Raw genomic sequence first — 27,178 nt, 5'->3', positions numbered from 1 at the left:
GTAGGCCTCTTTTGGAGTTTTGCATCGTGTACTTTATCAACATCTTGTCAATGTATGATGTTTGAGACAGTGCTAACACTTTGTTCTTTCAATCCTAACAGATCTGAATCCCAAGAACCAACTGAGCGTCTCCCAAATCTTTCATTTGGAATTGGGTCGCTAGCTAGTTCTTAACTAAAGTCAGTAAACCCACATCATTCCCAGTGAGTAGGAGTAGGTTCCTTAGTGAAGCCCTCTTATGGGTTTGAATTCTTCTTGGGGCACTACACAAGAGCACTGAGAACCTTATAGACTCCATGTAGTTCACCCTATTTACTTTAAACCCCATTCAGAGTCACTTCAATCAATTTTATTATAAGTCTTACTCATGTCAAGCTCAAACGTCATTTGCCTCTCTTTAATATGCTTAGACTCAACTATGACATTAATAGTAATAAGTCGTCCACTAATAAAAGTAGATTAGAGGGAAAAATGATCAACACCAACACTTTTCTGAGCCAATTTGCTAGAAATTTTTTGATGACCTTATACATCACGAAATAATGAAAATATGAGATGGTTAATAAAAATTAAATACTATGACCATAGCAAATTGATCCAAGGTTGGTTTCAAAAATCGATAGTGGGAGTCGGTGACGTTGGCACGTGCGAAAGGAAGATGGAAGAAACATGTGAATACGTGTCACACAATTATTGGTTATGAGAAGAAGACGTGGCGCATTTCAGGCTGGGCTCCTCCTCCTTCACTGTCCTGTCCCGCAAGAACCCTGGAACTTCCCTCTGCCGTGTCTCCATTTTCATCCTCAATCCCAACCTTTTTCTTCATTTTCCCTTTATAATGCCCGCCTCGCCTTCTTTTTCCCTTCCATCTCTCAACCCTTAGAACCCCAACTACAAATTTCACAAACCCTAGAACTAATCATCTCATCTCATCTAATCTATTTACCACCTCAAATTTCGAGATATTTTTTCAACCGCTTATTTCAGGTACACCATCTTCAGATTCGACGGATTTTTTAATTTTTTTATCTGGGTATATATCTTGTTAATCTTAGTTATCATCTCTGTTTTTTTTTTTTTTTTTGAAAGTTTTTGTGAATTTTTTGACCGATGAAAGATTGAAGACTTGATGTTTTGGTTCTTGATCGAGTTGGTTTGTGTAGTTGGGGCTAAAGATCCGATGAAGTAGGTATTGTGTGGAGATGGATTTTTATGATCGGGTATGAATTTTGTGGTTTATTGTAAATTTTATGATTAATTCGAGGATTTGATGTATTTGAATCGTGTGCTGTAACTGATTATTAATGAATGTTTAGGGGGGAATGGTTGATTTTAAGGAGTGGGTCTTTGTGAATAATGTGGGGTTTTCTTTTTAACTATAAATTTGGGAACACATTGTTTGTTGATTAACGAGGATTTTGTTGTTGTCTTGGTTTCTGAGTTACAGGGATTTGTTTCTTGTGTTCTTTGCTCTCTGTGAATCTTCTTGTGTTTATTGCACGACTAGACTTCACGCTTATGGGGTGGTTGTGGGAAATGAGTGTGATGAATAAAGATATAAAGTTTTTGACTTGTGTGCCATTTCAGTGATAACTGAAGTACTTTTTAGTGTTTTCTTATCAAGGTTTTCAGACTATATTTGAATGGTGGTAGTTGTGGTTTTTGTCTTTGTTGGAAGCCATCAATTTCTTTCTCCAAATTTCCTTTGTTCACTCTTACATGATACATCAGTTGGCCTCTTGTTTGCATTCAGATTTTAAATATATGTATAGCAGGTTGCTGAGGAGCTCCAAAATATAGATGAGTACTCAGGCTATGAGGGGACATACCGCAAGAGGTTATCATCGTAGGAAATCATTGGACTTGGACCTGAACAGCATGCCACCAACTGAGAACCGAGATCAAGGAGAGACATCTCAGTTGAGGTTTCAGGAAGCACAGGTTAATCAACAACAGCACGTACAACCTGCAATGATTGACATTGAGGCCATTGATGATGATGTCATTGAATCATCGGCCAGAGCTTTTGCTGAAGTATGTTTCCTGCAGCTTCACTTGAATGTTTAATACTCACGATTATTCTATCCATATTCTATTCTTGTTCTATTGATTCTGATCTGTATTTCATGAATTCCATTGATTATCTGTCAGGCTAAAAATAAATCCAGACGGAATGCCAGGAAGAATATAGTTGACGTGGATGCAGGTATGTTTGTTTCAGCTGGCGGAGGACTATAGCTAAGTAGATTTTTTCCATTACCTCCCCCTTCGTTAATTGGGGAAGAAATTGGTAGCATGTTGGTCTATCTATTTTAATGTCTTATCCTGCAATGCAATTTTATTCTCTACTTAGTTTTTTTTATAAATTCTAACGGTATACGGTTTGCTGCTTGTTCTATGGAAGGAAGCTTGGAAATTTGTTATATTAGAATATTGAACATTGGTATTAACTAGGAAAGTGTTCAGTTGGGATTAGTGGTCACAGAAGCAGCAATTGAAACAGCCTTTAGATTTGGTGATTCATGTTTCAAACATATCCACATTACAGACGATCTTAATTTTAGGATGTTTAAGAAGTTAGACATCTGGAAGCATTAAGGACTTAGAAATTGTGGAAGCACAGAAGGTGTATTTGTAATTCCATCATTGAGATTTCTTCTAAATCTTAGCATCCATTAGTAGTCAGACCCATTCTAGCACTGATTTTTGGAATACTTTGTTCTCCTGTCTAGAGCACGGTAAGAGAAATGAATAGAAGAGAGATTTACATTCGATCCATACATCCTTCCCAAAATACATCATTATTCCAAATTACCAACGACCATCTGAAGGTCGGAGCTAATGATCACAATAGTTTTTAGCTTGATATTTGTAACCTAACCCATGTTTTCAATTTCTTGTCTAGAATAGATTTTGCTATTTATTAGCCAAACCACCATATTCTGCCGTTGCATACTCTTTTGCTATGACATGACTGTATGCCACATGGCATCACTTACAAGAGTTACATTCATAGCCGTTTGGTTAACATTGTTTTTGGGTTTAGCTAGCTTACCTACTGAATCTTTCAACTTCATCATCATGGGATGACTAAACGCTGAACCATTCATTAAAAAAACTAGATTCTCCTACCAACCATCCACGGAAGTATGTATATCAGATTCATTTACTCATGTATTCTCATATTCAAAAGGAAGAAGACCGACCCCAGTTGAACTTATTGCGCTTAAAAAGAAGTGGGAAGTGATTGGAGATAATATCGTACTAGTATGTCCGTGTATTCTTTCATCTCTTTCTAAAGGAAGTCAGGTCTTTTCATTAAAAAAAAAATGTTACTGGTATACTCTCTAATCTTGAGGACGTGTCCCTTTTATTGCTCAAAGGAATATGCAGCAATCATCATTGCTGCTTGGAACAGAGGCCTCCCAAATATTTGAGATCCTTTATTAGAAGCTTCATGAAATTGGTTCTTCCTTCATTCCAAGCTTGGCCATCAGTGAATAAAAAGCAAATATTCTTAATGCCATAGGAAGGATCAGACCACATTACAAACAATGATACCCCCCAAAGAACTACAAGAATCAAGTGTCGCCCAACCAAAAATCTCCTATCTGAAAGATTTTGTTTCCTGTGGAGAATGACAAAGTTTGGGCTGAAACATATAACTTGTCGGTGAACTATTAGGAAACCTTTTTTTAAAGATGTTTATTATTTATATTTATGGTTGTACCCAAGGATTGAAGTGTCCGTCGATATGTATCGTTAGATGTAGTTTGGGCGAGGGTTTGACATCGAATTAAAGGTCAATCAATCTCTCCAATATCTTTTATAAGTACATATAAAACATAACAAATTAGTTTGGAAGTAAAAACAACTATTATTAATTTATAAATTTCTTTATTTATAGAAATATTTGTCAATATAAAATATTTTATCGAGATATCCATAAAATTTAAATCCTAATATTGATGACGGCAACGATATTTAAATCCTTGATTGTACCATCTATGGACTGTAAGTCCCAAGAACCTCTTGTTCAATTGATGTGTCTGTCAATCACTTGTTGTGATGCTTGCTTCTCTCATTCTCTCATCTTCTAATTGTTGCAGAAGAGTGGACCAAGGTGTCAAATAATAATCGGAGCAAGCGTAGGAGAGATGTGTCTAATCAACAACCTGTAAATTCTGATTTATTAATCAATTTGGAAGCCAGCAACAGCTCTATGGTACTGGGACAACTTATATCTTTGTTATTCTTATTTTTTTGTGCAAGATTTTTCCTGTGTTGTTAGGTTGTAGTGTAGATCATGTAATTGTCCTTTCTTGAGATTGTAGTTTTTAGTAGAAAAGCCAAGTTTGGCATGTTCTCCCCTTTCTCCTGGATTAGTTCTTATGGCTATTTCTTGCATATATGGTACATCATTATTTATTATATGATAAAAAATTCAAGAAAAAGGCGAGGGGTGAGCTTTCTTTTGGAGTTATTATGTTTGTGGGGAATGATATCACCCTAGAAGCATGGGTGTGGAGATGGGGAATAGCTGTGACATGACTAGGGCACGAGACAAGGACTTGGCAAGACTTCCACAAATGCCCAATGCTTCAAACAAGTTGGATTATTCATAGTTAAAAAATTTTATGGTATCAGTCTGTTGGTTTAGAAATATTGAGATAACATATTTGTTCCAATACAATATTCAATTTTGTGAGAACTTGAATATTGAGTAACAAATTATGTATATCTCTTGAAGACGGACCAAGTTTTATGTGCCGCCATTGGAATGGTAAGTCTAGTTTGCATTTCCCCCAATGAGTTGCTGCTGAGCTCTCTCGCTCATGGGGACCTTGGTTTATCAGCTGATTGGGTTTGGTAGCTTTTGTTTCTCCCCTCTGAAAAAGTTTAATTTAGTTTGTTTTATGGTTTTTAACAATAGTTCACTAACCTCTCTCTCTCTATGTTTGAATGCTGCTGTTCCTTTGGTTGATTTATCTTCAAAGTTAGGGTTGTTCACAGGTTGAATTGATTTGGTTCATCACGTAATGTAGAACCAATCCTTATGTTTTGGTTTGATTTCAATTGATTATATTTGAAAAAGACAAGGATGGATGGTTTGTGCAAAATAATTAAAAACTAAACCAAAAGATGCCCTCATTGGTCTAGTTGTCACTAGGTTTAACTTTTCCCTTGTGACTAGCAGTGTTCATCGGTCAGTCAGCATTAGCCTCGCCACCAGAGACTTATCAGTTGGTGAATGTGCAGTTCTTGAGAAATGATTGAAAACAAAGATGGAGAAGAAATATTGGGAGGGTCTCTTTTTTTCACTTCTCATTCTTTTAACGTTGGGTTGGGCAGTCTGTTTTTCTATAACCGACGCATCCATGTATCCATAAAACCATCATCCAATGTTGGTTTCAGGCAGTCAGAGCATGTTTTGGTCCAACTATGTTCAGCCCTACTTGTCGGTTAACTCTTTAATCTTCAGAACCATCATGGATTGGTGATCTTTATTTTTAGTTGTAGCATATTATTAGCTGTTAGTGTTGAAAATGTGATCTTGTAAAGATAAACTAAATGTGTCGAAGATGGGATTATGTCTCTACTGCATAATATTGAGCCAACATGTCATTTCTGTGCCATTGGCAGAAAGTGAAGCCTGCTCCACCGAAGGAGCCCAAATTCAGTTGTCCAATATGCATGGGTCCGTTAGTAGAAGAAACATCAACAAGGTGTGGTCATATTTTCTGCAAGGCATGCATCAGGGCTGCAATAGCCGTCCAGAATAAATGCCCAACATGTAGGAAGAGAGTAACTGCCAAAGAACTGATTAGAGTATTCCTTCCTGGGACAAGCTTGGAGTGAGGCGTACATGTAAGTTGCTTTACTGTTTGGTCATTCTCTTGTTCTCACGGTACAAAAAGTTGCATATGCCCCAATTTAATATGCTTTTTGGTTATTGGCCTAGGTAACCTTGTGTCAGTGGTTATACTTATGGGTGAGATCTTTGAGATCTTTTTTTGTATTATCGCTTAGGGTTTAGGATGGTTATTCAGTTGTAATTTGGGGCGGGAGCAGTTATGAATGCCGTAAGAGTGCCAATGTAATTGCATGTTTCTGTTTAAAGGGACATTTGAATTAGTTGTATTTATGAAAAGTTTGATTATTTATAGTAATTCAGAAAATTGGATTTGTATATTAGGGAAGTATATATATGAAGTAAATCCTTTATAGCTCAGTTTTTCCTATGCCACTCTTGTATTTCATTTAGGCTAAATTATAAAAATACTCCTGAATTGTGAGTTTTACCCTCAGTTTGAAAAATACTTCATAATTTCTGAAGTTGTAATATTATCCTTCACCTATCATTAATATTTCAAAACTATCCTTGGAGCAGAAATCCTATAAAATGTTGGAGTGAAATCAAGACTTGAATGCTGTGGCGATCACTTAAAATGATGTGGTGCTTCGAACTTACGTTTTAAGTCACTGCCACAACATTTCAGCTCCCAATTTATATATGAAATTCTAAAGAATTTCTACTCTAGTGATTGTGTTGTAATGTTTATGAAGGTGCAAGGGTAATATTGTGACTTTTGTAAGTATCGGGTACTTTTAAAATCGAGGGTAAAGTTCAAGGTATCTTTTATAATTTAAACAGGGAATGTGTTCTAGCCTAAGTGACCTTAAGAAGTAATCCTCCAAGAATCAAGATTGTGAATCTTTTATTAGAATGATAATGTGTTTCATACATGCGGAGAATGTTCCTATTTATAGAGTTTTATTACAAGTGGGGTAAAAAGGGAAGTAACCTAGAGTATTGCTTAGTTACCCAATTAACCCCTATTCTTCTTACATCATTCTACCCCTCCAAAAAGAAAACTCGTCCCCGAGTTTTAAAAACGAAAAATGAAACAATCAAGAAGTAAAATTACCCCGTTCAATGGCATATGGCAAAACTAACCTCCTACATTTTGAATAAAATTATCCCGATTAAAGAAGTAAATTCGAGACAGAAGTCCAATATTGCCACCAAAAGATGAACTTCTCCATTGGCCATAAACCCAAAAAAGAAGTTTTCATCAAGCTCATTCCAAACCGTAATCATAGGACCAATCACAAAAGAATTAGCTTCCGAAGAAAATCCTTCAAGAATCACATTTTCTTCATCTTTTGCTTCAAGTTGACGACGTTGTGTCCAAGCAATTGGTGTCGTTCTTGGTCGATTTTTTGATTTCTGCCTCAATGTTTAGAGTTTCGATGTTCGATACCTCTCTTCCATCTTCTCGATTGGATTTTTCTTCTTCACTCGAGACTACTTCCGAATCCATTTTTTCTTTGGATAAGAAACAATTTCATTGATTGAATGAAATATCTGTGATAAAGGATCATAGAGCCTCATTTAGAGGGTATACAAAAAATGTTTCTAATTAGCAATAAGGAAAGATAAGCTATGACTATGTGTAGTCTGTAAATCTTTACACCAAAAAAAGCAGATTGAATGCAAATATCTATGTTGTCCTTTGTCGATGAGATTTTCCTTGGAAGATTCGTGAGTTCCTTTCGTCCCAACTTTTCCACGAAACAATACTGATAATGCTCAGCCATAGAATCTTCTACTTTGTTCGTGTGATTTTTGTCCCAATCACCTCCGTCAACAACATGGGCTCAACAAGATTTTTCTGAAATTTATCTTCAAAATTTTCTATTTGAAAGATTTCCAATCGTGATTCCTTTGTTTGTTTCTTCCGTATATGAAATCAATCCGGTCTTGAACTCTTGTAGATGACTTGATAATTGATCAATATGTTGGGTCATTTTTCCCGATGAACATTAGATTTCTTTTGTTGTTTTCTTTATTCCCTCCAATGTTATGAAATCAAAGTAGTCATTTTGTTGGATTCTTGGATATGTTTCAATCTCGTAGTGGGTATAGGGCTCATCCATTGGTTTTCTTCGATCGACCTTTCTTGATCGTGTTTCATAACCAAAAGAGTAATTTCGAGTCTTGAATGTTCTTCTTGGGCTGTAAACATCCATTCTTGATGATTGTTTAATTTATTTAAATCCCAATCTTTATGTCGATTCCCTGAAAAATGAGTTTGGTTGGATCGTTGGGCCTTTTTCGACATTGATGCCTTTGTATTCTATTCTAGACTGCCTTAGAAACATCATCGGAATCACTCAAATTAAATTTCTAATGTGGATAATGATAGGTTCTTTGAGAAAATCGATCATGGGCGAAACTAATATATTGGAATTCTTCTTCTGTATCATGTGAATCAGAATCTCAGCATTGTTTTTGGAAGTAAAATTGATTTTCTTCCCTATACCAATTGCTGAATTTTTTCTTGGACATCTTCTTTGATCGGCAATAGTTCATTTTTGCAAATCTTGAAAATCTGCAATTTCTTGATTCTTCCTTCCCTTGAAATTTCATGGGTTTCTCCTAATTAGATGCGTGTTCTTCGCCAACGAGAAACACGCACGAAGCTCCCTCTTGTTATCAGCATCTCCAAGAGTTCCTCGGTCTTGCACTGGTGGCAGTCAACATTGGTCGAGACGGATACTCTGATACCAAATTGTCCGAACAACACACACCTAACCAGAGAAGCCCTTTAAATTTAAGAAGATCGAGAAGAAGTTTGAAGAATCATCCCAGAACGGAATTTTATAGATGATTTAATGCATTTTGGGACAAAAATTATTATTGGTGCTATGAAGAACGACCAAGAAAGATCAAAACATGGTCGAGAAAATTCAAGAATTGATCCTACAACGATTATGATGATGAAACTTATTCAAGAACACCTAATTTGTACATCAATCTGAAGTATTGGAAGAAATGAAGAATCCAATATTTGTTGGGAGAGATGACTAAAAACGTGGAGCAGCTTTCAAAGCATGGGCAAGAACTTAAAAAAGAATTAATTTAAGAAATTTATTGGGAGGAAGAACCCACACAATTTCAGTAACAGCAGAAAATATGGTCGGAATTCTTGGCGTTGAAGCAAAAATCACTGGTGAAGACAAGGAGATTGAGATTCAAATTGAAGAATATGATAAGCCGATTAAAGAAGAAATAACTCATGGGTATGAAATCAACACAAATACTTTCAAATTGGAGGGTGAGCAACCTAATTCGGAAGAAACCGAAGCTTGTAGAGGTTGAAATACACAAGAACCATGTGCGTCATACTTATATGATACGTTCGGAATTGGAAAAAATTTGATTTTTTAGTGGAATTGATGACAACACAGAAGAGGTCGAATTGAAAGAGCACACGAAGAAAGAGAAAGATGCAACATTTGTGAAGAAGGAAGAAGGAGACGTTGTGGTTCTCGAAAGAAATCATCGAAAGTTAATTGACACACCATTTGCCGTTCTCCAAGAAAGAGAAGATCCTCGGAAGCTTGTAGACAACTCATTTGCAGTCCAACGCGAAACTGAAGAACACGAAGCAGCCGTGCGACCCTGAGGTGAACATTTTCACGAATTTTTTACCTGAATTTTCCTTTCTGACCCGACCTGGAAGACACAACCCCAACTCCGGCCTGATTTGACCAATTCCCGCACCCATTTTATTTTCCCTGACCCGACAAAGAAAATCCAATACCCTCTTACTGAAATTTTGGGGTTTTCAGCCCATGACCCACACAATTGGAACCCAAATACTCCCCAAGCCCAGTTCAAATTTGAAGTCCCCCTTTCTTCATGGAAATTGAAGTTCATCCCCAATTTGATTTTATTCACACTTACAAAATGGATTTTCCTCATTTTCTAAGAAATCTGCACATTCTTTTTACAATAGAGGATTTTTTGAACAAATTAGTTATTGGGTTCATTGGCTTGATCATGAAAATTGGATATCTTTTATGTTGAATGTTTCGATATGTTTCCGTTCGAGTGGCACATATATATATATATATATATACCTTTATTTTCGTTTTAAAACTCGAGGACGAATTTTTTATGGGAGGGATAAAATATGATGTGATAAGTTTGGGATATTTTGGTAAAATCAAGTTAATCTTGGTTAATCATTGATTGATTATATTTTAGTTACCAAATTAGCTTTTAACCTCTATCCTTTTAGGATTCTTATAATTCTCTATAAATAGAGAGTTTCCTCTTGTATTTAATATCTTCTCATTCATGATAAAGACTTTATTGGTTTTCTTGGAGATTTCTCTCCTTTGATTACTTAGGCTACATCTCAGAATGGTAGGAATATGAATGCACCATGTTAAAGAGGATGAAATGATGGATGGAAATTTTAGATTTTGGTTGATTCAAAAGTGTGGAAAATTGGAAAATTAGGCGTCTATGTGAACACATTGATCCTTCGTCATTTTGTGCCAAGTGCAATCATCTGAACTTTATTTTCTAAATTTGTGTTTTAATATGATTACAGCTCACAGGATTTTGTTTATGAAGGCTTCGAAAGAAAATGGCTGAAGTTTTCTTGTAAGTAAGAAAAGCTAATTTTTAGGTGGAAATTTCCAGTGCATTCTGCTGATTGCTACTGCGTCTTGATGATTCATAGTTGGATTAGGAAGAAGTAGCAGGAAATTCTAATTTTCATTTTTTTTGTCAACTTTTGTGGTGTTATGGGAGTTGTAAACGAACTGACAATGAAATCCAACAGTAATGCAAATGAGATTACACAATTATTATTCTAGAAAGTTGCTTTTGTTGGTTTACTTCTGGTTGGTCTATGTATGTTATTATATATATGATATCATGACGTATTATATGTTTGCATCTGTTTGAGAGCCTTGTTGCAGTGCCTATTATATTTGTTTTTCTTGCAGCGCCCATATCATGAAAGACAAGGTTATTGGATGTTGTTGGAGAAAGTTCTAACTAAAGACTGGAATTCTGAAGAGAGGGTTATTGCAAGTCTTTTTGGCAAATGGCATATATATTTTTCATTCCATTACCTTTGGCCGGCCTTACATATTTAGTTAAAGCACAATTTCATTAAGCAAGACCTACTTATATTTCACACATTTTATTCATAGAAACCACAAGCAATACTATGCTTATGGGGTTGGTTTAGCTGCACTGCCTTTCAGGGGAAATTCTGGTGTACTCCATGCTTTTCGGCCATTTCTTTCAGCTTTGGCATTGGTTTCTTTAGAACTCCAGTTGTATTGACTGTCGTCATCCTCATTGTAGGGAGATTTGTCACAGTTGCCATATTCATAGCAATCTTTATCTTTATATTTGTATCCGTCACATTCGTAGTCCTCCTTTGGTTTGTATCCCTCGTAATTTTCACTTAAAACATGGGGATAAGCTTTTGCAGTTGCTTCCTTCAGAGTCATCTCTCTTCCTCTAACATTTTCCAGAAGCGCCATTGCCATTGCCATTGCAGAGACTACGAGCACGGTGACGAGAACCTTGCTGAACGTCATCTTCTCTTGCTTTGGTTTCTCTCTCTCTCTCTTTTTTGTGGTGAATTTTATGGTTTTGAGGCCTCCAAATTTATAGGCAGCAAGGGAGTTTAGGTAGCCTTTTTGGATCAACTAATTTATGAGCTTCTGCATGGGAATCTTTGTTCTAATAGAAACAAATTAGTTGAGTGGCTCCATTCCAATTCATTGCCTTTAAATTTGCATGGCCCCATATGCTTCTATTGTGTATTGATATGGTTTAAGGTTCTTTTGATTTCAGAGAAATTGCTAAATCTTAGCAATCACTCAAATATGAATTCACATTTAGTATACTAATCACCCAAATATGAATTCACATTTAAAATACTGTCATTTTTGTTTTACAATCATTTACAGTTTACTATAACATCATTTCTTTGATTTACCATTGCTGTTTACTGTTTATTATAGCGGTGGCATTTTTTATGGATTAAAATATTCATATTGATAGCATAATTGAATATAATTTGGTGGTTATTGACATGTATTATCTTTGGAAGTTGAAGGTTTAAATGTTTTTTTTTTTTTTTTTTAATAATTTTAATATTACACTGCGGTAAACAGGAGCAAGGTAAACTCAAAATTATTAAATGCATGCAATTGGATCACTTATTTACTTAAATTATTAATCAATTAGTTAATAATTTCTTTAAAATATTTAGTTAGTAAAATAGTATTAGTTAAATTAAGGGTTTGTTTTGTTTAGGAGATAATTTAGATTCTATTTAATATTTTTAGATTCATTGAGTTTAATAAATATGTGTTTGATAGACAACTTAAATTCTGTTTTTAAAATTGTTTTTGGATTTTGTGATTCAAATAGTACAAATTCATAAAACAATTTTTTTTAATACTTTTGTTGTATCTAGATTTTTAATTTTAAATTTTAAAATGGAGGATTATACTAAATAAAGATGTAAACATTTTAAAAATTCAATTCATTTTTAAAATAATATAATATGTATTAGGTAAAGTTTTATAAATTATATACTATTACAAAATAATAATCGTATATTTTTTATAACATAAATCATATTCATAAATAAATTAATAATAGCTTATTGTAAATTAAATATTAATGGGTAGCTACAACTGATTTTATGATTTATAAAAATATAGTGTTAAATACATATTAAATAATTGTTTAAATTAGAATTAATTTTTAAATTTGTTGCCAAAAACATTTACGAAAATATGAAATACAACTGTTTTCATTGAATCTCTAGTTTTCAAATTTTTTTTTTTTTTTTTTTTTTAATTTCACATTCTTTGCCAAACGAGCCCTTAAATGAATAGAAAAACTCATTTTTCAATAAATATAATTGATTAGTTATTATTTTTATAATTAAACAATCATTCATTAAAATTAATTTTAATTAAATAATAACATATTATGATTTCAGAACATGTTTCTAATATTTTTTATTAACTTCCACTATTATCTTATTTTTCAAAGCCCATGTTTAGTTGGTAGATCTTGGAAAAGACAATTTCTAAGCATCTTTTAACCACACAAGTGAAAGAATTACATACACAAGTGTGAGTTTTCACTTCTTCTTCCCATTCCTACCAGCAGCTTAGTGTTGCCTTCCATTGTATAATAAAAATAAAATTGCACAAATTAATTATTTAAAATAAAAAAAAGTTGATAACATTTCCTACACAACCTTGTTTTCCTATGCACAACCAAACATAACCAAACATAGTCATTCTTAATTCCCAGTAATAATTCCCAGACATCCTTGATTCCTGGGCATTGAGAAAACCTTAATCCAAACGATCCCTAAATGTTTTTGTTTCATACTCTTCACACTCTTTATTTACTTTTTGTTATTCCAACCTCAATGTCTTACAAATACTAAGTCATCCAATAGAAAATCCTTTTGTCCAATATAATATTTCTATCAAAAGATTTAATTTGTTACTACAAAGTATTTGTATGACAAGTGATTTTATTTTTGTTATATTTGTAAGACTCAACCTACAAAATTTTCATGGTTGCAAAGTATTTATGTAGCCCAATTTTAAGCATGTTACTTTACTTTTCGTTAGAGGCTATCATGGACACCAAATCTCTACAAGTATATATATATATATATATATTTCAAAAACATCATTTTTTTTTAGTTTGTTAAGTTAGTATATTTTCTTAAACTAAGAAATTTTAGGGGATCTATGGTCGAGTAGTTAAGATTATTAGATATTTTATTTCTAATTTATTATTTTGGTTTAAAACACACCATCAATGGTAGGGACAATAAGGGTATATTTGTTTATTTTTAGATTCTAAAAAGTAGAAGATTTAGTTCTTGGGCCATTTTTCCAAACTGAAATCACTTTGATCGTTTTTTTAGAAATATGGTTTTATTTTGGTTATTTGTCAAATCAACCGTTTCATAATCTTGAATGTGTTACAAGTTTAGTCTAACTTTCGATCAAATTGTATCTACTTAGTCTTTAAACTTCAAAATTTGTCTAATAAATCTCTGAAATATTAATTTTATGTTTAATAAATTTCTCAACTTTAAATCTGATTTATATTAGATTATTAAGGTCCCGTTTAGTAACCATTTTATTTTTGTTTTTGTTTTTTAAAATTAAGACTATAGACTCTACTTCTACCTCTCCAAATTTCTTCAATTTTGAGAACTAAAAAAAGTTCAAAAAATTGTTTTTGTTTTTGGAATTCGGCTAAGGATTCGATAACTGTACTAATCATTACAAGAAATGTGGATGAAATAGGCTTAATTTTCAAAAACAAAAATCAAAAAGTCAAATAATTACTCAACAATGCCTAAACTTTCAATTTTGTATCTAATAGGTTCACGATATATTCAAATTTCTTTAAAATATTAATGGATGATTCAGAGTTGCATTAGGAGGAAGGTAACATGAAATCTAGGTTTCCATTTTTTTTTTTTTTTGTCAAATTAACTTTGGTGGTTTTATGAGTAGTAATTGTAATGAGATTACATAATTATAAATCCAGAAAGTTGCTTTAATTGTGGATTAACTTCTGATTGTCTTATCTATAGTATTTATATAAATTTGTATATTTGATTTGATATTATATGTTTTTATATTACTATTTCTTGTTTGTTGGTTTTGTTTTGTTTTGTTTTTTTTTCTTTTTCTCTTTTAAGTTTAAATATAATAAATATACTTTGGTTATATATAATATAAAAAGTACATAATATGCATCTAAGCACATTAAAAATAATTTATCAAAAGCTTACATTATCTAATACAAACCACTCCATATGTAAAAATAATAAGAATAATAAAAATGTTTCTATCCTTTGAATATTTCTAAAATTTGATTTACAATGTTTTCTCTCTCGAGATATTTTCCTTAAATGATATCGACTCAAATCCAACTCAATTACACTGCTACATAGATGTCGTGGTAAAAAAAATTAAATTACATATATTGCAAAATTTAAATTCAAAATTAAAAGTCAAAATGAGTATAATTTACCATAAAGCTTGTACTATTGAGGCCGAGATGGTAAAAGTTCAAATCTTTTCTCTCCAAGTCAAATAAAATTTAAAATTTAAAATTAAAATGATATATATATATATATATATATATATATATATATTATAGTTAAATATTATTTAACTCTACATATTTTAAAAATATGTAAATATAAATATGGTAAATTAAAGAAATGAAACAAAAAATAAATAAAAATAATATGTGAAGACATAAAATTAAAAAACCAGTTGCCAAGTTCAAAACCCATAACTCATTTCATGAAAAATATAAATAGGAAACAACAATATTAATAGGAAACAACAATATTATCAAACAACTCCTAAATGATTGAAAATATGAAGAGAGGGGGAAAGAATCATTTTGACAAATAGCAGAATATTATCAAACGACTCCTAAATGATGAAAATATGAAGAGAGAGGGGAAAGAGTCATTTTGGCTAATAGCAAAATATAATCAAACTACTCCTAAATGATGAAAATATGAAGAGAGGAGAAAGAGTCTTTTCGGCAAATAGCATAATATTATCAAACGGCTCCTAAATGACTAAAATATCAAGAGAGGGTGAAGAGTCTTTTTGGCAAATAGCAGAATATTATCAAATAGCTCCTAAATGACTGAAAATATGAAGAGAGAGGAAAGAGTCTTTGGTAAATAGCAGAATATTATCAAACGGCTCCTAAATGACTGAAAATATGAAGAGAGGGGAAAAGTCTTTGGCAAATAGCAGAATATTATCAAACGGCTCCTAAATGACTGGAAACATGAAGAGAGGAGAAAAGAATCATTTTAGAAAATACTAGAATATTATCAAACGTCTCTTAATTGACCGAAAATATGAAGAGAAAGGAAAGAGTCATTTTTGGCAAATAACATATCTATAAAGAAGATATTTCATTGCATTACCTTGGCCTTACTTACATATTTAGTTAAAGCATAATCCCATTAAGCAAGACCTAATTATATTTCACACATTTTATTCATAGAAACCATAAGCAATTCTATGCTTATGGGTTGCTTTAGGTTTCAAGGGAAATTATGGTGAACTCCATACTTTCCGACCATCTCTTTCGGCTTTGAAATTGGTTTCTTATATGGACTCCAATTATATTGGTGGTCGTCGTCGTCGTCTTCATCGTAGGGAGATTTGTCACAGTTGCCATATTCATAACAATCTTTATCTTTATATTTGTATCCATCACACTCATAATCTTCCTTAGGTTTGTATCCCTCGTACTTTTCATTTAAAACTTGGGGATAAGATTTTGCATTTGCTTCCTTCATGGCCATTTCTCTTCCTCCTTCAACATTTTCCAGAATTACCATTGTTGTTGCAGAGACTACAAGCACGGCGACGAGAATCTTGCCGATCGTCATTTTCTCTCTTCTTTTTGTGGTGAATATTATGGTTTTGAGGCCTCCAAATTTATAGGCAGCAAGGGAAATTAGGTTGCCTTTTTGGATCAACTGATTTATGAGCTTCTGCATGGGAATCTTTGTTCTAATAGAAACAAATTAGTTGAGTGGCTCCATTCCAATTCATTGCCTTTAAATTTGCATGGCCCCATATGCTTTCTATTGTGTATTGATATGGTTTAAGCTTCTTCTGATTTCAGAGAAATTGCTTAATCTTAGCAATCACCCAAATATAATTACTTCTCATTTAATGTACTGTCATTATTGTTGATTTACTATTGTTGTTTATAGTTTACTATAACAACTAACATTTCCACATGAAAGAGTTAAAATAATTCTTATTCATACTAAGGATTATTCTAAACATTTGTATGGATAGTTTAAGTGAGTATAATTTAGCGGTAATTGTCATGTATTATCTCTTCTTAGATCGTTGGCTTCACTTGTTCATAAAGTAAGCTTTCTTAATTTTTATTTAATAATACATGTGGTAAACCCGAACAAGGCAAGCTCAAAATTGCATTAACATAATTTGTTTCCTTGAAAATCCTGATAATATTTTCATGCACGACTGAAAAAATAATCTACATGTTACTCAGTTTTTTTTTAGTATTTTTAAAACCTTAAATTAAATAGTCCCTAACAACATTTTAATCATAACTTGTTAGATATTATAATTAAATTTACCTTCTTTCATCGACAGAAATTTTTCGGTCAATAGGTGATTTAAGATAACTCAAAAAGAAATTTCCATGAAAGCTTTAAACCATAACATAAATGAAAATGAAATTTGTATTAATTTTATTAACGAATGTGATCTTATACACATATTGTAGACAAGTATATGACACTACACAAATTTATGCACAAAATTGACCTTGTGAATATATCTACAACCAAACTAAAACTATTGATTACGAGGAATCAGTAGGTGCACCTAGACATCCCAACTATATTGACACGACCTTAGCACCCTCATCTTTTGACCTCGTACCAATAATTTATAAAAGAATGACAATAATGTTCTAACTACCGTAAATCAAAAGAATAAACACTAATCAAAATCCTCACCCAATAATAAGAAAATCGCCGATGAATATTGGTGACGAACGACTGAAAGACGACACCAAGCATCTGGATGACGGAGATGGACTGACGATAGTGACAGGTTGTCGGAAGGCTCGAATTGGGTGAGGCAATCCATACAAAATGCCTTCGGAGAGTTGTTCAGGGAGCTTGAATATGGTCTTCATCTTAGCATAAACGGAGGCCGTTAGCAAACTATCAGAACCAGCAAAATGTGCAGTACCAATTCGATTAACACCAAGCAACTTAGCTAGTTTTTTTAGGCCTAAGTTGTCGTCGAGGAGACCATCGCAGTACCGCGCCATATGTTTGAGATCAGTGACAGTACCCAACAAACGTTGAGCAGTTGTAGCGAAGGTAGCCATAGAAGTAGGCATGAATCTAATCTGGACAAGCTTCATAAGATAACCAATATCGTAAAATCCATGGAAGGTAATCCATCTTTGGATTACACCACTCTGAAGAATGGGTAAGAATAACCTACCAAATTCCTTAGGCTTAATTCCATGGCTTCTCAATTTCTCAAAATCAAAACCCTTGTTCTTCAAAAATGAATCCAATGAAGAAACCTTTTTCATATCGGAAATCTGATCAAACTCTCTAAAATTAAACTCCCAAGTCATTCCTATGTTTCCTTGTTGATCGCAGAGTGTGAGACCCAATTGAAGTATGCTCAATCGATTCACGTTGAATTGTAGACAATCATAAAATTCTTCCTCTGTAACGCCTTTTGGAGTGTATCGGAGAAACCCTATAAATAATTCATTCACTGCTAATGGTAAAACCAACCCTAAACTCTTAACAATCCATCCATAATACTACGCATAAAAATATACCTGGAAACTCTGTATCAATAGCGACTATCGGAAATTTTGGAAGATATTGTTTCAAAAGCTCTATTTCTTTCGTGAGATTCTCAGACCAAACCTCTCGTTTCCAATCGATTGGGCTAATCGGCGCTTCTCCAATTGTCGGCTTCTTTCGTATCCCGTTTCTTTCAAGTGATTTCCCCTTCGGACTCCTCATTATTGGAGAGGAAATTTTTTTTCTTCGGAAATCGGAATTAACTTTAAGGTATGAATAGCGTGGAAATAAAGTGTGACATTATATAGTGTTCAAAAATTTGGGCTTCGCGCCCAAATTTTTATATGATCAATTTTAGCGCTTCTCCAATTAGAGAGATTCCTGCCAATAAAATGTAAAGTGAAAAAATAATAACAATAATAAAAATAAAATAAATCCCGTGATCACGTTACCTTTCCCCTACCTACATTTTTTTTTAATTTATTACAATAATTACTATAATGATGTTATAATTTGGGCCGTGAAATAGTAGATTTTAAATATTTATTTTGAAAAGGAGCAAAAAAAAAAAGTTTCAAAATTAGAAAAACAGCAAAATAAGTTTAAGGATTATTAACTACTAATTATCAAAAGATGAAAATAGTGACTGATAAAAAAATCTAAAATTCAAAACATGGAAGATTCTATTAACTATTAAAAATCCTAATATTTTCAAACTTTACACTTGAAATTAAAGAAAAACGTACATAACACAAAAGAAAAAAAAATAAAAAAATCATAAACAAATACAAGCAAATATACTGGATTAAAAAACAATCTTGAAGAAATTGGACAACCAACGTCATTATGATCAACCAAAATATAAATACCTTTATCCAAAATAGCTATTAAAATATCTGTTTGAATCCCCTTTGTTTAGTCGTTGAAACTCATGGAAATAACAATTTAGTTATTGAACTATATTGAATAGTTAGTAATGGTTCAGTCACCATATTTTTAATTTGTAACAATTTAGTATATGAAGTTTAATGAATAATAATTTAGTCCCTATACTTAAAAATATGTAACAAATTAGTCTCCATCATGAAAAATCTCATCAAAATTAAGTGTCACTTTTTACGTAATAACTCATTTTTTATAGTTTATAAAAAAAAAATGATCTCAAATCAATTTATGATCTACACGTACTATATATCTTTAATTAAATCCTAAAAAGATTTTTAGGATAGAAACTAAATCTTTGCAAATTATAAGTTACATGGACTATATTATTACATATTAATGTTTATACACTAGATTGTTACCATTTCAAATTTATTAACTAAAAGTAAAAGCTAAAGACCAAAGTAAACATTAGTATCATGAATAAAAGTATAAAATATTAAAACTTAGAAATTAAATGAAAACTAATAAGAATTTTTAAGCTACTGGGACATATTTTGGTGGAATGTCCCAAAATTGAAACAAAAAAAATTTGTTTCAAACTCAAAATTTATAAATCGAGAATAAAAAAAAATTCTTTCTATAATTTAAATGTAATTGTATTAAATAATAAAATTACTTGAAATAGTTTCACTGCCTATTGTTTTGCTATATTTATAAATAAGTTGATCAATTTTTATATATTCGACAACAACCCTTAATTTATAAATATATTTAAAGAAATTTTCATGATATTTGTGGGAAATTTGTACGGATGACCTAAAAATTAGGCCATTTGCCCTTACTTCGTCTTCTTACCTTTTTACTGAGAAAACCCACCAAAACTAAACTATTATTCATTCAAATTTTCCAAGGCTAACGGCTGTATTGCTCATAAATGCAAAAAAACTATTTCCGGCTTGCAAACGATTCTACTTCCGGCTTTCAATCGAATCTTATCGGTAAATCCTTCTTTCAATATGGTTTTTTTTGTTTGTTTTTTTGGTTTTGGATGTGTTCTGTGGTTGAAGACGGGTAGAAAGAGTTTGTGAGCGAGATAAGTGAAAGTGAAATCGGTAGAGCGACATCGGAGAGATAAGTGAACCTATGGTTTTTTTTGTTTGTTTTTCTGGTTTTCGATGTGTTATGTGGTTGAAGACGAGTAAAAAGAGAGAATGTGAGGGAGATAAGGGAGAGCGACATCGGAGAGAGCAAGATTGTGAGAGAGAGCGACACCGGAGAGAGTGACACCAGCGAGAGTGATGCCAGCGAGATCCATTCTAGCGAGATTTAAACAGTGTTTTTTTACATTTTTTTTTCTGAAAAAGTTTACTGATTGAATTTTTTAATAAATGCAGGAGTGATTTAAGATGGCTACACGTCTCAGAATAGTTGAAGGTGACAAATTTCTCGGTCAAGTAACCAGCTTGGCCCACATTGCCAATGCAAACAAGATTGTCAAAGAGAAGCTCACGCGAATAAAACTTACACCTGGTGACTGGTACTGATCCATCCGTAATCACTCAGGAGAAGATGAGTGAATATAGGATGCAATTAGCGTGTCAGCTATGGGCAAACACTCCATATTTTTTATATGTAATATTGTATTTTTTATTCTTTGTAAAAATATTCATTTATTTTTTATGTATGTAAAAACATTCATTGTATAATTGAACATATATTTTTTATGAAAGTTTAAAGTTCAAAGTTCAAAGTTCAGTGTCAGAATTTTATCAGAACACCTGGCCACTGCTCTTTTCATTACATAATTGAATTTGATCAGTAGAGCACATCCAAAACCAATTATACAACACATCCAATTGAAAGAACATTCATTGTATAATCTTTGTTTGTTATCCATTTTGTTTCAAGTTTGTGTTCTGTAAAAACATTCATTGTATAATTGGTTTTGGATATGTTCTGCTACTGCTCTTATCAGTATCAGAATTTTATCAGAACATGCATAATTGAGCTTAGAACATTACATGGTTCAAGGTTCAAAGTTTAAAGATTGAGAGAGCAAGATGTTCAAAGAGAGCAAGATATTTAGAGAGAGCGAGATTGTGAGAGAGAGAGCGAGATATTCAGATTTAGAGGTATTTAGCCACTTGGGATTTTGTGTTCAGGTTTGAGTTTTGATTAGAATTTTTTCTTTTGGTTTTTTTTTCTTCTTTTTATATTTAAGTGAGATGTAAAATCAGATTGCGGCAGTATAGCAAAATACGTATCATCATGCATCTTCAGTGAGGTGGGGATCCACAAAGTTATAGACTATGCCTTGTTTTTTTTTTAAGGTCACCCTTTTAATTTTTTAAGTTCATCATAATTGTAGCAGTAATACCTGAGGCAAAGTTGTGAGCTTTGTTTAGGAATGTTGTTTGTTCCATCATTTTGGTTTTTTTTTTAATAAATTTGTATCAGAGTTCCTCTTTTTGTTGAATTGTTAGTGTGAAAAACATTCAAGGGATATCCATCTAGCTCCCTATGAATAAATAACCACAAATTCTTCGTCTTTTCTCTTTTCAAGTTAGCTTTCATAACAACGTGAAAATTCTTGTTTGATGCTTTTAGTTTCTGCTTTGAATGTATAGAAGAACAGAAAATATGGCTAAAAACTTTATATGTTGTACTGTCAGTCCATGTAATTTTTTATGGTGGAACAGGAACAATATTAAAGGAGCAATACCAATCTCTTCTTTTCCTACTTCAAAATTATCCACCCTTCCTTCACCTTGAATATTGATTCTAATAAAAAATAGAAAGTCTAAGGGTATGCACTTGAATCTTGCTCTCTCTGAATATCTCACTCTCTCTCAACAATCTCGCTCTCTCTCATAATCTCGCTCTCTCTTAAAATTCTGATACTTATAAGAGCAGTAGCAGAACACACATCCAAAACCAATTATACAATGAATGGTTTTACAGAACACATACTTGAAACAAAATGGATAACAAACAAAGATTATACAATGAATGTTCTTTCAATTGGATGTGTTGTATAATTGGTTTTGGATGTGCTCTGTTCTGATACTGATAAAATTCAATTATACAATGAAAAGAGCAGTAGCCAGGTGTTCTGATAAAATTCTGATACTGAATTTTGAACTTTGAAATTTGAACTTTCATAAAAAATATATGTCCAGTTATACAATGAATGTTTTTACATACATAAAAAATAAATGAATGTTTTTACAAAGAATAAAAAATACAATTGTCCTCTTCACTTCTCTAAGCAACATGTGATAGATAATTGGACTGTTGAACACCATATCAACGTCAACAAATCGCCCAAAAACTGTTCTCTTGAACATGGCCAACTGCGTTGGCGTGAGCTTCTCTTTGACAATCTTGTTTACATTGGCAATGTGGGCCAAGCTGGTTACTTAACCAGGAAATCTGTCACCTTCAGCTATTCTGAGACGTGTAGCCATCTTAAATCACTCATGCATTTATTAAAAATTTCAATCAGTGAACTCCTTCAAAAAAAAAAAATGTAAAAAAACATTCTGTTTAAATCTCGCTATAATGGATCTTGCTGGCATCGCTCTCGCTAGAATGGCTCTTGCTGGCATCGCTCTCGCTAGAATTGCTCTCGTTGGTGTCGCTCTCTTTCACAATCTCGCTCTCTCTGGTATCGCTCTCTCTCACAATCTCGCTCTCTCCGGTGTCGCTTTCTCTCACAATCTTACTCTCTCCGATGTCGCTCTCTCCGGTGTCGCTCTCCCTTATCTCCGTCACATTCTCTCTTTTTACTCGTCTTCAACCACATAACACATCGAAAACCAGAAAAACAAACAAAAAAACCATAGGTTCACTTATCTCTCTGGTGTCGCTCTACCGATTTCACTCTCACTTATCTCGCTCACAAACTCTTTCTACTCGTCTTCAACCACAGAACACATCCAAAACCAAAAAAACAAACAAAACAAACCATATTGAAAGAAAGATTTACTGATAAAATTCGATTGAAAGTCGAAAGTAGAATCGTTTGCAAGCCGAAAATAATTTTTTTGCGTTTATGAGCAATACAACCGTTAGCCTTGGAAAATTTGAATGAATAATAGTTTAGTTTTGGTGGGTTTTCTCACTAAAAAGGTAAGAAGACGAAGTAAGGGCAAATTAAGTAATTTGATAAGGCGATAACATCAGCAGCGTGTCAATTGACATTATTTTTTAAAAAATGGTCATTTGACATTTTGGACCAAATTTTTGGATTACAAATTTCCCATATTTGGTCCATATTTCCGTGACATTTTTGATAAACTTGAGAACTTCCTGTAGAAAGGGGGAAGAAATTGGATGGATCGACGGCGGAGGGACGGCAAAAGCAAGAATATTGTTCATCAATCTTAACTGGGAACTTCTATCTTCAATTCCTTCGCCTCTTTTCAATTACAAATTCTTCAATTTTCGATTCCAATTCCCAATTTCTCTGTGATGGGTACAGCGGGTAGTGATGTAGAAGCAGGGTTCGCGAAGCTTCAAGGTGAGGATTTCGAATACTATATGCAAACTTACTCCATAATCCTCGGCCGGAATTCCAAGAAATCCACCGTTGACGTTGACCTCTCCAGCCTCGGCGGCGGCATGAACATATCTCGCCACCATGCTCGTATCTTCTACGATTTCACTCGCCGCCGATTTGCCCTCGAAGTTCTTGGCAAAAATGGTTGTCTCGTTGAAGGGGTTCTTCATTTGCCTGGAAACGCCCCAGTCAAGCTCGATTCTCAAGATCTTCTTCAGATTGGGGATAAGGAGTTCTATTTCCTGTTGCCGGTGAGGAATATTTTGGGTGGTTCGGTTGGGCCGAGGAGCTATATGGGTCATCCTGGATCGGCGTCGGCAGGTCCTGCCGTCGTTGGGCCAGTGGTGCCGCCCCATTCGCACTATAATTTTCATTTGGTTGGCTCTGGAGGAGCCGCTGCTGCAGGGGCGATGGTGAAAAAGGGGCGAGGAAGAGAGTATTATGAAGAGGGATATGAGGATGAGGATGATATTGGTGGAAGTAGTGGTAAGAAATTCAGGCGAGAGGGATATGGACCTGGTGGTTCAGGAGGCAAAGCCGGATTTTCTGGCGGATTGGGTTAGCATCTTTATTATGTTTCCTGTGTTTTTTTTTGATTGACTGTTTTAGAGGTTTAGAGATAATCTATGTTCAAATTCTTCGTTGTGTCACTTTGATTTCCGCTATCAGACTATTGATTCTAGAAGTGGAAAATTCTTTAATCATGGTAGAGTTATCTTATAGTGCCAGATTTTATTGTGTACTGCCGGAAAATCTTGGTTTTATTTTGATGAGAAGCCTTATTACGAACAATGGATGGAGTTTGTGTGATGTTCAGCTATATTGAATGCTTATATCTTCGTCTATATGTTGTTTTTTGTTGTTGTTGTTGTCGTCTCCTTGATCTTTTAGTTCGTGAAAGTTGATTGAAGAGGTTTAAAACACGTTTGACTTCACGATTCTATGGAATTCACGGTGTTTTTTTTTATGCCTTTCTACTATGTAGTTATCCTGAATCTGATTGTTTGGATTGGAGCTAGGGGTTTCTGTATTTTTTTTTTGCCCTATAAGAAATGTAGCTTAATGAAAAAGGAGTACTTTTCTTCAAAAGCAACACCAAAGAGTTTATTTGCCTCTACAAGTCTATTAGAAGATTAATGAGTAAACAGACAGACACGAGAACAACAGAAGGAAGTGTTTGTATTACTTATGGGTTTAGATTTTGGAATCCTTAGAAGTGTTACAATATATTTTTCATACTTCAAATCATGCAAGTAGCTGCTCAAATTTTTGTCCTAGTATGGTTTTGGCTTACTTCCTATTCTTAAAACTCAATATTTTCCCAGATTTTATGTGGGCAGTTGTTTTAGGAACAAAGCTTGCATACTTTGGTTGAATGTGATAATAGCCTTCTTTAGAATCCTTGTCTAGAGAGAGGAAAAAAATGGAATCTCAAGAGATAGAGAAATTTGTTCATTTGTGGTTTGATTTGAGATCTCGAATATATCCTCTGCATGGTGTTCTTATTTGCTAATAGTTTCTGTAAATACTACGTCTTATGAATTAATACTAATTGGGAGTATGTGAATATGTTTGGCCTTTTGCTGGGAGTCTATTTTAAATCTTTCCTTTCTGCATAATGACTGCTCTTGTTTCTTCCTCCCGTTGAAATTCTAGTTTCTTATCAGACGGGAAAAAGAAGTTGCAAACTCCTTCCTTCCCATTCATGATTATGTATTTTTAAGTGTTATCTGTTTCCATACGCTGGGATTAAAGTGAACATAACAATTGAATGAGTGTCTGCCTTGAACTATTATTGCATAACCATTTGAGACACTGTCTTTCTCTTGTACCATAATCTACAGTTTCCATGGACAAGAAGTTAGATGGAAGATCAAGAGTTGATCGAGAAGCTGATAATCAGCTTCTCCAGGAAGAAAAGGATGTGGTGTCATCAGTAGCTACCGTGCTGTCTGATCTTTGTGGCCCAGGAGAATGGATGCCTATGGAGAAACTCCACTCTGAGGTATGTTTTGATTATGAAGGATTCTCTTGATGCTTATATAAATATGAACAGTCTTATTCCTGTACCTGTAGAAAATGAAAAAAGATGGGAGTTCGGATAAAGAATGTCATCTAGAAAGTGACCGATTAAATCTAATTGTTATGCTGTCTAACCTTTATTGTTATGCTAAAACAGAGACAAGTAGAAGGTTGGTAAAGGTAATTTCTTAGCTAAAGATGGGAGGAGAGGCTATGAGCAGGCTGTTTACCATTTCTTTTAGGGTTCTCTCTCTATACGGCTTGCTTTTTTCTGTCGCTCATAACATCTATGGTGGTCAGCCTATACAGCTCTTATATTTAGTTATTAGAGATTTTAGTAATGTGATCAACTACTCTTTGAGTTGCATACTTGATGATACCAAAATGTAGAATCCCAAATTTCAGCCCTCTAAAGAACTGGAAAGTTATGACTGGGAATTACATATCAAAGTTCTGGTGACAGGATATCTGTAGATATTAAAAAATTTCCTCTTTCCATTTAAGGGACTGGTCTGCTTTCATTTGCAAATGCTTGGACATGGAGAAAACTGACACCCAAATGATATTTTCTCGCTGGCATCAAAATATGATTTCCCTTTCACTATAAACAATTTTATTTAGCTTCTGGGATGTCGGGAGGCCTTCTGAGGTTGGTGGGGGATGGGCAGTCTTCGTCGGAGGAGGTGCTTTTGCATCCTTCCTTAAGAGAGAAGGGTATAGTGTTGTCGCATGCGAGTTTCTTTGCCATTTTGTGGGGCATTTGAATTGAGCAGATAGTATGATTTTTAAAGATGTTGAGAAATCTAGAGTGGAGGTTTCGGATTTGGTGAGGTTTGTTTGGGCATTGGTTACTTTTTTTTTTGGGGGTTGTTTTTTGTACGTCGTTTCATTTTCTGGATGAAAGTTCTCTTTCATACCCCTCAAAAAATAATTTCGCTTAGTCCTCAATGTTCACGTTTTTTTTTCCTGATGTGTGTTTTCACAGCTGGTTGAGCTTTATGGCAATGTTTGGCACCATAGTCGTGTAAGGAAGTACCTCACGTCAGACGATTGGCACGGTCCAGAAGCGAAGGATAAACCTTGGTATGGCCTGCTTATGTTGTTGAGAAAATACCCAGAACACTTTGTGATTAACACAAGATCCAAGGGTCGAGTAACACTCGAGTTTGTCTCGCTCGTCTCACTGCTTTCATAGAGTCAGAAACTAGAAATAGGGTTTTTCCTTGGATCTGGGCGTTTTGACATAACCACATATGTAATGACATTCTCATGCTTCACTTGCCATTCCTCATCTTTGTCCAACTTGCAGTGATTTCATGAAACTCAATGTAAATTATAATTCCTACTACCAATCTAAAATAGCTTTTCGTCTAGATGGAGATTTTTCTTATTGTAATCGTAATCGTTGTTTATTATTTAGGTTTCGTATGATAATTTTAAATTTTGATAATTAAGTTTATAAATATTACTCATA

At 33.6% G+C, this 27,178-nt stretch overlaps 2 protein-coding genes and 1 pseudogene across 16 annotated transcripts; 2 read left to right on the top strand and 1 right to left on the bottom strand.

Annotated features, from left to right (window-relative positions):
* Positions 1–721: 721 nt before the first annotated feature.
* On the top strand, positions 722–11,378 carry LOC120078027 (RING/U-box superfamily protein). 15 transcript variants are annotated; one of them, XR_016529738.1, is made up of 8 exons: positions 730–987; positions 1,090–1,220; positions 1,776–2,034; positions 2,152–2,206; positions 4,110–4,225; positions 5,644–5,868; positions 8,452–9,474; positions 10,410–10,680. XR_016529738.1 is itself a non-coding variant. In XM_090313990.1 (7 exons), exons 3-6 carry the CDS (start codon positions 1,801–1,803, stop codon positions 5,857–5,859), a joined length of 621 nt encoding a protein of 206 aa, XP_090170116.1. In that variant the 5' UTR covers positions 730–987; positions 1,090–1,220; positions 1,776–1,800; the 3' UTR covers positions 5,860–5,868; positions 10,810–11,378. The 15 variants fall into 15 exon arrangements, 14 of the variants coding, with proteins under 14 accessions (XP_038888129.1, XP_038888131.1, XP_038888132.1 ...); XM_090313990.1 differs by lacking the exons at positions 8,452–9,474; positions 10,410–10,680 and adding an exon at positions 10,810–11,378; XM_039032205.2 differs by lacking the exon at positions 8,452–9,474.
* A 6,035-nt stretch (positions 11,379–17,413) lies between these two features.
* On the bottom strand, positions 17,414–18,458 carry LOC120078592 (putative CCR4-associated factor 1 homolog 8 pseudogene; annotated as a pseudogene).
* Positions 18,459–23,355: 4,897 nt separating this feature from the next.
* Positions 23,356–27,077, top strand: FHA2 (SMAD/FHA domain-containing protein). Its single transcript, XM_039032605.2, has 3 exons — positions 23,356–24,240; positions 25,527–25,687; positions 26,690–27,077. The coding sequence occupies exons 1-3, from the start codon at positions 23,595–23,597 to the stop codon at positions 26,897–26,899; spliced, it is 1,017 nt and encodes a 338-aa protein (XP_038888533.1). The 5' UTR covers positions 23,356–23,594; the 3' UTR covers positions 26,900–27,077.
* The last annotated feature ends 101 nt before the right edge of the window (positions 27,078–27,178 follow it).

Source organism: Benincasa hispida, chromosome 5, assembly GCF_027475165.1.
Source record: "Benincasa hispida cultivar pf3 chromosome 5, pf3_genome.v1.1, whole genome shotgun sequence".
NCBI classification, from domain to species: domain Eukaryota; kingdom Viridiplantae; phylum Streptophyta; class Magnoliopsida; order Cucurbitales; family Cucurbitaceae; genus Benincasa; species Benincasa hispida.
The sequence above is the reverse complement of the archived record's forward strand: the minus strand, read 5'-3'. Positions and strand labels throughout refer to the sequence as shown.

Coding starts and splice junctions, on each gene's coding strand:
- LOC120078027 (XM_039032203.2), top strand. CDS start 1,801: ATGAGTACTCAGGCTATGAGGGGACATACCGCAAGAGGTTATCATCGT. Junction 2,207..4,109: donor TATAGTTGACGTGGATGCAG/GTATGTTTGTTT, acceptor TAATTGTTGCAG/AAGAGTGGACCAAGGTGTCA. Junction 4,226..5,643: donor AAGCCAGCAACAGCTCTATG/GTACTGGGACAA, acceptor TGCCATTGGCAG/AAAGTGAAGCCTGCTCCACC.
- FHA2 (XM_039032605.2), top strand. CDS start 23,595: ATGGGTACAGCGGGTAGTGATGTAGAAGCAGGGTTCGCGAAGCTTCAA. Junction 24,241..25,526: donor CGGATTTTCTGGCGGATTGG/GTTAGCATCTTT, acceptor CATAATCTACAG/TTTCCATGGACAAGAAGTTA. Junction 25,688..26,689: donor TGGAGAAACTCCACTCTGAG/GTATGTTTTGAT, acceptor GTGTTTTCACAG/CTGGTTGAGCTTTATGGCAA.